The 12,394-nt window shown below is 34.4% G+C and overlaps 1 protein-coding gene across 1 annotated transcript in view; it reads right to left on the reverse strand.

Annotated features, from left to right (window-relative positions):
• The window catches only part of LOC141503052 (butyrophilin-like protein 8), a 32,241-nt gene extending 21,540 nt beyond the window's left edge, over positions 1-10,701 (reverse strand). Inside the window, exons 1-4 of the mRNA XM_074208208.1 lie at positions 10,684-10,701; positions 9,156-9,282; positions 3,247-3,594; positions 2,758-3,033 (exon numbers count right to left, since the gene is read on the reverse strand). Of these exons, the coding sequence (XP_074064309.1) occupies positions 2,758-3,033; positions 3,247-3,594; positions 9,156-9,282; positions 10,684-10,701 (769 nt within the window). The remainder of the gene's footprint in view (positions 1-2,757; positions 3,034-3,246; positions 3,595-9,155; positions 9,283-10,683) is intronic.
• Between the last annotated feature and the right edge of the window lie 1,693 nt (positions 10,702-12,394).

The following is a 12,394-nucleotide window of genomic DNA, read 5'->3' on the forward strand; positions in this document are numbered from 1 at the left end:
CCCATTCCTATTAAAATGCTAGAGAGCATAGCTACAAACTAAATTTTCTTTAAAATGATAAGGAGTATTTATCTAAAACCATCAGCAAACAGCAAATGTAATGGGAATAAGTTAGAAGCATTCTCAGTAAGATCAATGTTGAAACAAGGATGCCTATTATCACCACTATTATTCAATTTTGTACCATAAATGTTAGCTTATCTTAAGAAAAGAAAAAGAAATTGAAGGAATTAGACTACACAGTGAGGAAACAAAACTGATGTGATAGTATACTTAGAGAATCTTAAAAAATCAACTTTAAAAAATCACTTGAAACAATTAGCAGTTTTAGAAAAATAACAGAATATAAAAAAACCCACATTAATATCAGCATTTCTATATATTAACAACAAAGCCCAGAATCCAGAGGTGGAAAGAGAAACTCTTCCTTCTAAAGTAACTATGCAGAACAATGATTGTCTTTTATGTTCGAATAGTACCATGTTGTATATACATGATGACATGACTTAGATATTAGACTTATTATAATGATAGGCATGTTTTGCAAAGACATCCTTCTCAATGCCTTTTCCAGAAAAGTTTCACCACTTGATCTGATTTGATAGGAAGCAGAACTTTGGTGATGTTGGGATGCTGTTAGAGTCCTTCATCTCATGGATATGGTTTCCTTCCCATATGCCAGGTATAATATCAAGATGGTTATGTTTGGTGATAGTTTTGTGGCAATATGGTATAGATAACTTGGCTTTTGATAGTCGATTCATCAGCATGGAACATTTCAAGTTTTCTCAGCCTCCAGATAGGGGCCCTGAGAAACAGCCACCATATCCAAGGAAGGCAGTAGATGGGCAAATTAAAGTACCTATAGATAACATAATATATTTGGGAGTCTCCCTGCCAATGCAAATCCAAGAACTGTATGAAAACAATTACATCACACTTTTCACACAAATAAAGTAAGATTATCAATTGGAAAAGTATCAATTGCTCAAGGAAAGGTCAAGTTAATATAATAAAAATAATAATTGTACCTAAATTAATATACTCATTCAGTGCCATACCAGTCATAATACTACAAATTACTTTATAGATCTCAAAAAATGGTAACAAAATTCATCAGGAGAAACAAGAAGATGAAAGGAATTAATGAAATACAAAGTAAAATGACTTAGTTGCACTAGATCTAAAATTATATTATAAAGCAGGAGTAATCAAAAAAGAGCTCATGTAAAGAATATTTATAGTTGCTTTTTTTGTAGTAGCAAAGAATTTCAAATTGAAGAGATGTCTATTAATTGAGGAACAGCTGAACAAGTTTTGGTATATAAATGTGATGAGATACAGTTGTTCTGAGGGTGGGCAGCTAGCTGGCACAGTGGATCGAGCACTGGTCCTGGAGTCAGGAGGACATGAGTTCAAATGTGATCTCAGACACTTAATAATTACTTAGCTGTGTGACCTTGGATAAGTCACTTAGCCCCACTGCCTTGCCAAAAAAAAAGAAATACTTATTGTTCTGTAAGAAATGAAGAGTCAGCATATTTAAGACAAACCTGAAAGGACTTACATGAACTGATGCTGAGAGAAGTGAACAGAACCAGGAGAACATTGAATACATTGTATATGACAACAACATTGTATAAGGATCAACAATGATAGACTTATCTCTTTTTCTTTTCAAGGCAAATGGGGTTAAGTGGCTTGCCCAAGGCCACACAGCTAGGTAATTATTAAGTGTCTGAGACCGGATTTGAATCCAGGTACTCCTGACTCCAGGGCCGGTGCTTGATCCACTGTGCCATCTAGCAGCCCATCTTATCTCTTCTGAACAATACAATAATCAAAGACAATTCTGAAAAACTTACCATGGAAAATGCCATTTACATCTAGAGAAAGAACTGTGGAGTCTGAATATAAACTAAAGCAAACTATTTTCATTTTTTAAAATATTTTTTTAATTCCATGTTTGTTCTGCTTCTTCATTCACATAACCAACATGGAAATATGTCTAGCATGATTGCACATGTATAATCTATATCAGATTACTTGATCTTTTTAGGGAGGAGATGAAGGGAGGGATAAATATGTGGAACTCAAAATCTTACAACTTATGAATGTTGGAAACTATCTTTGCATGTAATAAAATAAAAAAATTAAATAAAAGTCTCTTTCTAAAAGTTCTTTAGAATGGTCCACTAAATTGATGTTCTTGGAGGAAATCACTTGGGTGGACACTCAAGAGATAGCATAAAATATATCCTCGAAAGCCTAGTACCTGATGGGGATATAAGCTTTGTTTTAGGACATAAAATTCATCTGTGAAAGCTTGAGTTGTGATAAGTAAATTTGACTTTCTATGGGCTACAGCGAAAATTCATTCATCTCTCTTCTCTATCATAAATTCTAGGAGGTAATTTTCACTCCCTCCTAAAATTCCCTTCATTTTCATCCCAGAAATTAAGTCTGTGCTAATTAAAGTATTAATTCCTTTCATTGGTCATAAAATGAATTTTTTCATAACAATTATTTCATTGACTAGGTAAAATAGTTTTATATTTAACAAACAAAAATGTTGGTACACATCTTTTCCAAAGCATTTGTGACTATGAACTTTGAACCTATTTACCTTCAGTTTTCATTTTTCAAAAGCATAAAATTAACATACACACAACAGTCAATTCAAGGCTAAGGACCACATTTTCTATCAAGCCATCAAGCACTTATCCCTTTTATTGCCTTCTTTTTCATTCTACTCACCTGCTATATGCACCCTGGATTCCTTCTCTTGTTTGAGGACATGGTTCAGAATTAAACATGAGATGTTCTTATTTGAATGTTCATTTATAGAAAGGTTAGTTTTTATGAAAAAGAAGCCATTATCATCCTGCTCTACTGTATGCTTTGTTAACAAATGTCCTGGATCCTGTCTCCATTGCACACTTGGTTCAGGTAACCACCCAACTGATTGACACAATAGCAAGATCTCTCCATCTCTGTATCCCTCAAAAGAAATAATAGGGGTTGACCCCAGAGCTGCAGAAAACAAGAAATAAAGTCAAACCAAAAAAGCATTTCAAGTATATTCAGAAGTATTTTCAAGGATATTCAAAATAAAACTTATCTAGCTCTGGACTAGTTTATGAATTTGTTTCTATCTCCCTTCATCAAAGTATGAAAACACAGCAGCATGGACCCCTTCAGTAGCATGTTCTAGCTAAAGATAACATCATTGAAGAAGTAACTGACCTGCTACCTGGAGTTCCCAAGTATACTGCTGGTAGAAAGTTTTAGAGCTAAACCAGCATCCATATAATGCCTTGTCTGAAGGAATTATGTTCTTTAGTTTTAAAGAGACTGTCCCTTCAATGATAGCATCTTGCATAAGCTCTGTTCTTCCTTGATATTCTTGCATTTGCTTCTCTTTTACTTCTTTCCCATCCTTGTATAGAAGTAGCACAGAAGAGAAATGGTTCCGGAAGAATCTCACCTCCATGTCCTCTAAATTCATTTTTGGTGAGACATGACAGGAGAAAACAACATCTTCTCCCGCCAATGCTTGAATATGGTCATCTGGGCCAATTAACTGAAATTGACCTGTAGGGATAAGCAGAAAAGGTTTATTAATCATGACATTTGTCAGGATAATGCACAGAACTTGAATGGAAGGTTACATATAGCTCCTTCTTGATTTAAAACTACTTCACTCAGGACAGAAACCTTTCCCTCTTCCAATGACACTAGACAAGGATTATGAGATTGAATTGCATACTTTTTCAGTTATTCATGTGTTTCTTTTTTTACATATTTTATTTTATTTTTCCCTTGGTTACACACACATAAACAAGTTTCAACATTCACTTTTAAAAACCTGAATTCCAAATTCCCTTCTTCCCACCCCATTTCACCTCATTGGATAAGTTATTTGACATAACTCAAAAATGTAGTCCTGTAATTGCCTTCTGACCTCCTTACCACCGTCATATTGTGAAAATAAACAAAGGACACCCTCAAAGAAAAAAAAGAACTCTCAAGGAAAATAAAGTAAAAATAAAATATGCTGCAATCTGTATTCAGATACCATCAACTATGTCTTTGGGGATGAATTGTATTCATCGTAAGTCCTTCAGAGTTCTCTTGGATCATCACATCGCTAAGAAAAGGAAGTCTTTCAAAGCTGATCATCCTACAACATTGCTGTTACATTGTATATAGTACATTTCCCACTTTGCTCATGTAAAGTTTTTTTGTTACTGAGAGCATCCCATTTATCATTTCTTATAACAGAATACCATTTCATCTTAATCAATTTTTTTCTGTCATTTCCCCATTGATCAACATCCCCTCAATCTCCAGCTCCTTGCCACCAGAAGAGAAATCCTATAAATATTCTTATAGACTTCCTTTTTCTTCCTGTTTTTCCTCTCTTCTGGAATGCAGACCTGGTTGTGGCACTGCTAGGTCAAAATATAGAAAGGGTTTTATAGCCAGTTGGGCATAGTTCCAAATTGCTCTACAGAATGGTTGAATCATTCCATAACTCCTCCAACAGTGCATTTTCATTTCCCCTACATTTCCTCCAGCATGTCATTTTCTTTTTCTGTCCTATTAGCCAATCCAATAGGTATAGAGTAGTACCTCAAAATTGTTTCAATCTGCATTTCTCCTAAAAATAGTGTTTTAGGATATTTTGAAAGTAATTTAAATAGATATCATTTATAACCTCATCTGAAAATTGTTCATATCTTTTGATCATTTATCAATTGGTGAATGACTTTTTTAATAAATTTTATTCAGTTCTCTATGTTTGAGAATTGAGGTCCAAATTAAAGAAGCTTGTTTCATTATTTTTTTCTCAGTTGCTATTGCTAACTGTATTTTCCTCCATCCTATTCCCCCAACTCCATTTATTCTATTCTATCACCTCCCCCACCATTTCTCCCATACCCTTCCCCTCCTACTTTCCCCTGGGATAAGATAGGTATTTCTATACCCGATTGAGTGTACATGTTATTACCTCTCTGAACCAATTTTGATGAGAGCAAGGATCACTGCCTCTCCCTCACCTCCCTGCTCACCCTCTCCACTGCAAAAGCTTTCTTGTCTCTTTTATATAAAATAATTTACTCCATTATACCTCCCCCTTTCCCTTTCTCCCAGAACAATCTTCTATCTCCCATTAACTCCATCTCTTTTTTTGAGTTTTTTTTTGTAAGGCAATGGGGTTAAGTTACTTGCTCAAGGTCACACAGCTAATAAATATCAAGTAAGGCTGGATTTTAACTAAAATCCTCCTGACTCCAGAATTAGTGCCCTATCCACTGCCCCACTTTTTAATATATTATTCCTTCATATTAAATTCCCACTTATTACTTTTCTATATATGCTCCTTTGAACTGCCCTAATAGATGAGAAATTTCATTTCAATTATGAATATCACCTTCCCATGCAAGAAATTAAGCAGTTCATCATCATCATCATCATTAAATCCCTTATGATTTGCCTTTCCTGTTTACCTTTTTATATTTCACTTGAGTCTTGATTCAAATTCAGTTCTGGTTATTTCAACAGGAAAGTTTGAAACTTCCCTATTTCATTCAATGTTAATCTTTTCCCCTGAAAGATTATATTCACTTTTACTGAGTAGTCTATTCTTGATTGTAATTCAAACTCTATTCCCTTCTGGAATACCATAAACCCTATGATATTTTAATGTGGAAGTTGTTCAATCTTACATTATCCTTACAGTCCAAGATACTTGAATTTTTTGGCTACTTGCAGTATTTACTCCTTGACTTGGGAGATCTGAAATTTGCTATCATATTCCTGGCAGTTTTTATTTTGGTATCTCTTTTAGGTTAGTGGTGTATTCTTTTAATTTCTATTTTAACCTCTGCTTCTAGGATATCAAGCTAATTTACTTGATAATTTCTTGAAAAATTATTTCTAGGTTCTATTTTTGGTCATCACTTTCAGGTAATCCAATAATTTTAAGTGATCTTTTCTGGATCTATTTTTCAGGTCAGTTGTTTTTTCAAAGAGATATTTCACATTTTTTTTTGTAGCTTTTCATTCTTTTGGTTTTGTTTTATTGTTTCTTAATTTCTTACAAAGTCATCAGCTTCCCTTTGTTCCATTCTATATTTTAAGGAGATATTTTCTTTAGTGAGCTTTTGTATCTTTTCCATTTGGCCAAATCTGTTTTTGACAAGTTATTTTCTTTAGTATTTATTTTGTTTCTCCTTCAACAAGCTGATCTCATTTTCATGATTTTCCTGCATCACTCTTGTTTCTCTTTCTAATTTTCCTCTACCTCCCTTACTTGATTTTCAAAATTCTTTATTGAGCACTTCCATAACCTGACTTTATTTCATATATTTCTTGGAGATTTTGAATATAAAAGCTTTAACTTTGTTATGTTCTTCTGAATATTTTTTACTTGCTCTTCCTGATGACCATGGTAACTATCTGTGATCATATTTTTTTCTTCTGTTATTTGCTCATTTTAACATGGGATTCTGCTTCTAGGGTGGAGAACTCACTGTCCCAAACTTTTGAGGGGTTTTGCAGTTGTTTGCAGAAATACTTCTAGGGACCTGCAAGTTTTCAATTCTTTCAAGGTCTTATGATCTAAGGAGAGGTTTTTCACTACATTCCTGGCCTGTGTTCTTTTCTGTAGGTGAGCACAAGCACTCCTTTCTTCCCTGGAACTTGGAGAAGATTCCTTGCTCCAATAAGACAGTAATTTCTGTTCTGCTTTTGCTCTTCTTCTTGGAATTGGGACCCCAGACTCGGATGTAGATCCTGAGTATCAGCAAAACAACAGAGTTCTGCCTCATTGATAGTAGAGAGACTCCTGTAATTACCTTCTGACCTCCTTACCATCCCTAGGCTGAAAGCTCTGGAAGCAGCAACTGCTACTGATTCAGTAACTCCTGGTTTGCTAGGGTAGGTCTGTGCTGCTGAGTCCTGTACAGGCCTGGGCACTGCTCTCACTCTGGTGTGACAGAGTTTTCCTACTGACCTTCCAAGTTGTCTTTGGAATCCTTGGGCTGAGGGGTCTGGAAATTACCACCACTGCCTCTGACCTAGTTGCCCTACAGCCTGTTCTGGTTGGGGACAGGCTCATTCTGTAGCCTGGGACTTCACCATGAGTACTTTCTAAGCCCAGTGCAACAAACTCTTCCCACTGATCTTTTCCAAGTTGACCTTGAGCTGGGAAATTGTTTTATTCAGTCTTTTGTGTGTTCTGTCACATTAGAATCTACTTAGAGTCATTATTTAAAGTTATTTGAAATGGTTTGGGGAAGAAATCAGGCAATTCCCTGCTAACTTAACTCCACCTTGAATTTTTTGCTTATAACATAAAATAATTAAATATTACTATTGGAAGGGATTTTAGCTCTCATCTAAACTTCCATCACATGCCAGAATTTCCTGTGCAATATTCCTAAAAGGTCATCATTTGCTCATTACCAGTGGTTGAGGACCCTACTATGTAAAAGGAAATCCATTCTATTTTGAGATAGCTTTAAATTATAAAAGTATTATTTATGTTGAAATAAAATCATATTTTCTGTAATGTGCTTGTTGGTCCTATTTTTGCCTTTTATAGCTTTTCTGATTTTTTTCTACTTTCCTCTTTTTCCATAATAACCCTTCATATATTTTATAAATATAGTTTGATTCACAATCATGAAAGGGTTGAAATCCAGCATTTTTAAGAGAATTTTCACATTGATATGATCACTGGTCAGTCCGTTAAAATGTAGAAGTTCCTTGGGCCCAAAGGATTCCATTTATTATACTGATACATCTAACATTCTTCACTAGATGGGATAAGATGATGCTCAGACATATTAGTATGGTAATGGAATGGGGGACAGAATGCAAAATTATTTTATCATTTGTCTTGTTCTTCCCACTCTTTTTTTTAGGTTTTTGCAAGGAAATGGGGTTAAGTGGCTTGCCCAAGGCCACACTTTTAGGTAATTATTAAGTGTTTGAGGCTGGATTTGAACTCAGGTACTCTTGACTCCAGGGCCAGTGCTCTATCCACTGCACCACCTAGCTGCCCTTGTTCTTCCCAGTCTTTGCACCAAAAGGGACAGAATAAAATATCAATAGGGAGTAGATCAATAAGATAAATAAGGGGCAGAACTTACTTCACCTATTAAAGTTCAATGTTCTTATTTCACTAATTTCAGAAGTTTCCCTAAGCAAAATGAGATTGAAGTCATTGGGTTCATATTAGTCATCTCCCTGAGTTTTGAACAAACTAGATAATATGATTATGAAACCATGGTCTGTGAAATCTGTAACATCATGGAAAATGGGCACATTTTTCCAGATAACCCCCCTTAAAAAAAGAAAAGAAAAAGAGGTGTCAGCAAAACTATATGATTGAGAGCTCTCCAAGAGTCAGTCTAAGTAAGTTTGGATAGTTTATGAGTTACATATATATATATATATATAATATATATTCATGAAAACTGGTCTGCATGTGTAGATATAGAGACAGACAGAGAGGGTGAACCCAAACCAATGAAATGAAAGTTCTTTGAAGTATACACATATTCTAATTTGTCTTACATTCCTGTTTTTCTTCAGCACTGAGCAAAATTTATCATACAGACAATGAATAAATACTTTAAGGAAGGAAAGAATGAATGAAGGAAAAAATGAAGATGGGAAGGAATGAAGATGGGTAGGAGGAAGGAGGGAGGGAGGGAGGGAAGGAGGAAATATATTTTAATGGAGTATTTCATTGATTTCAGTCAATGAAGTGACTAGAAATTTCAATTATGCCAGACTTAGGAGACTTCCTTGGTGAAAAAGGTACATTTTAGTTCCCCTCAAATAATACAAAAAGACCAGGAATGCTTATTTTGTCTTGTTTCTCTAGAAGTAAGGATGATTAGAATTGCCCATAGTATAATAGTAGCAACTTGAATTTAGTTGACTAGGATTAAAAGGCAGTATTTCAAAATAGGAATTTGTTTTTAGTGGGCTTCAATGGACAAGTATAGCATCTAACCAACTGAGCTATTATATCTATCACATATTTGTTTCTCATTATTTGTCCAGTTCAATTGATCAGAATAGACCTGAAGGTAAAAAGAAGAGTGAGAATGGAACAAATAGACAGGGAGACTTACCTGATCCCAGTCTTATGAGACTAAGGGCAGAAAGAAAGAGGAAACAATACTCATAAAGATGGAAGACTTGACTGGGGCATTGAAAAGTTGGGTAATTCAACATATCTCTGGGTCTGTTTAACAAAACCTGCAACAAAATGCAAATGTATAGCTTAGTAGATTTTGGGAATCACTACAGTCCTATCAGAAGTACGAGTATAAGGCGTGGTTAGGAGGTGCTGTGGATAAGAGCACCAGCTGGCCCTGGAGTCAGGAGTACCTGACTTCAAATCAGACCTCAGACACTTTCTAATTACCTAGCTGTGTGGCCTTAGGCAACCCACTTAATCCTATTGCCTTGCAAAAAAAAAAAAAAAAAAAAAGAAGTAAGAGTATAATTCCCTGGTTTGTGATTAGCAGGAGTCCCATAATTGCTAAGATATGATACCCTTGGAAAATTACATAGGGAAAAACATATTTATTGATCATGACCTTCTCAAATCCCTAAGAGTAACATCTGAAAGAGGGTTGTCTCCCTTACAAGACTGAGTAGAGCAAATTTTTATGCCCAATAGGACAGAAAGGGCAGAACAGAGATGGATGATTCTAGAAGTCATATTAAAACAAATGGAGCAAAAAGGAAAGATGAAAAGTCAAAGACTAATGACAACTTTGTAACCTCTTCCAGATTTCCTTTAGTTTCATAGACTGATCTTTCAACTCCATGCTTCATTGTTAAAAGATTTGGTCTATGATTTTTATATAAAACTGGAGAGATAGCTAAACTAGAAATTAGATGATCGGTACCATTTCAGAGCAATCACTTCACCCTTTCTGACCAGCAGTTTTCTCATCTATCATATATAGACTAGGTAATTCATAAGATTATTTTATAGATAAAATATAAAGTTCTGAAGCTGTGTAAAAATGTGCCTTTTTTTGCATATCAGAAATAAGAATCCAGACTTTCTACTCTTCCTCCTTATCCTTATTGCTACCATTTGCTCAACAGTTGAAAAATCTCTTGGGGAGAGAGTGCACAGGAGCAAGGAAAGGAGGAAAATTTTAGTCCATTTCCTTTCTTGGGAAAAAAAGGACTGTATAAAGGTTATGTGACTGTGGCAGGCAAAGTAGAATTGGGACAGAAAGGATTGGTTAATTGGTTGATGATATTAGTAGAATGGGAGGGTAATTCCAGAGAATGTGCTGGAGTCAGTTCTGATTGATTTAGGATAATAGTTCAACATTTAACAGAGTGTAAGTGCTTACTAAAAAAGGTTCATTGACTGGCTATCCAGAGTGATTGTTAATTTTTTTTTATTTTTCTATTCATGTTGAATTTAAATAAAAAAAGACAACAAATTCCAAGTACACAAAAAAATAAAAAGAGGATTCAACATAAAACCTGGATTTCCATTTCTACAGTATTTGTTTTTGTTTAAATAATTTCTATATTCTGTTTTCAAAGCTACCTTTTTTTTCTCTCTCTGCTTCTTATGCTGTTTCCTACTGTGTACTTTTTATTTTTTTTCTTCTTTTACCAACCTACCTTAGAGAAGGATGCCATTAGACCCAAATATGTTCACACACACACACACAAATACACATATAATATAAACCATAAACCATAGTATACACATATATATTAGGTCTTTTTCTGCTGGTATATAGTAACTTCTTTCATAGGTCCTTTGTAGTTGATTTGAACTCAGTCCTTCAAAGTTGTGGTTAGGACAATATTGCTGCTACTTTATACTGTAACTTTCACTATTGCTATCACAGTACTTTTCAATATTTCATGCAAATATTTCCATGTTTTTTTCAAAAAACAATGAGCTTATCATTTCTAATATCACAGCAATATTCCACACAATTGTACACCACAATTTCTTTATTCATTCCTCAATTGACAGGCATTTCCTCAATTTCCACTTCTTTGCCACAGCTAAGGGAACTGCTATAAATATTTTAGTACATGTAATTTATTTTCCTTTTTCCCCTCATCATGTTAAGAAACATACCAAATAAAAATGTTGCTTGGTCAAAGAGTATATACCTTTTCATAACCCTTTGGGCATAATATCAGATTGCTTTCCAAAATGGTTGAATCAGTTCACTTGACTTCCTGGTAGAAAGCAACATGGAAAACTAAGATCATAATTGAGGATAAGCAAATTGTCACTTCCTTCTGAAGGAAAAGAGTAAGAGAGAACACATGGTAGTCGATGGGTATAAAAAAAGTCATGAAATCTCCTGTTTCTGTACTTTATATCACTCTGAATGGTTTTGTATTCATGGATTTACAGAAGGGAATAGCTGAAGCTAATGGTAGAGCACCTAAAAGAGGATATACACATGGAACTCATATTTGCTATAATGTGAGAAATGCAGGTATTTCAGGTAAGATTTACAGAGGAAAGTAGAGTAGTAAGTTTATACCTGTAGTAGGAAATGCTGTATATATTTTGTAATCTAAATAATAATTGAAGCTCACTTAGAAAAGCATTCAACTCCAGAAGAAGAATGAGAGGAGAAATACAACTTTTAGTCTTACTGTCTGTTTATTTGGGGCTGATCATAAAAATATCTGATTTGCAAATGGAAAATTGCTATTTTTTTGTTTTAAAGAATTAAATGAATTAAAAAATAAATTAAAATTTGTAAGAATTTTTAAAAAGTGAAACTAAAAGTAGGCATTAGTTATAACAAGATGAGAGATAAAAATCAATGCCCATTTAGTTTCCAATTTAAAAATGTGACAAAACTATTTTACCTTGTCCATTTTCCACTGAAACTATATAAACTTTGGATAATGCCAGTGTTGAAACCTAAAGTCTTTCATATGTCATTTTGTTCTTTTTCCTCAAAGAAGGTTGTTCTTTATTCCCTCTTGAAGTTATAATGTATGTGTACCAGAGAGGGCTCATACTGGGCTCAATTCCTGACTCTGTCTCTTGTCTCTTTAGGTATCTCTATCTCTCCTTGGCTCCCTTTGTTTAGGCATGGAAAATAATTGCCAGTTCGTTTTAGTTTACTCACATACATACATGCATGTAAAAATCATCAGTGGAATAAACTAGCTAGGCAAGCCCTGAAAACAAATGTATACATAGTAGCTATATAATCGTAAATCAAGTCATTTAAACTCTGGACAACATTTTGAAGGTAATGCTATAAAGTTATTATAAACAAATATTAAAACAGATGTATTTATTCTCATGACAGAAGTCTTCAAAGACAATCAAATGACAGATTCAAAT

Source organism: Macrotis lagotis, chromosome 1 (genome assembly GCF_037893015.1).
Source record: "Macrotis lagotis isolate mMagLag1 chromosome 1, bilby.v1.9.chrom.fasta, whole genome shotgun sequence".
Lineage (NCBI taxonomy): Eukaryota > Metazoa > Chordata > Mammalia > Peramelemorphia > Peramelidae > Macrotis > Macrotis lagotis.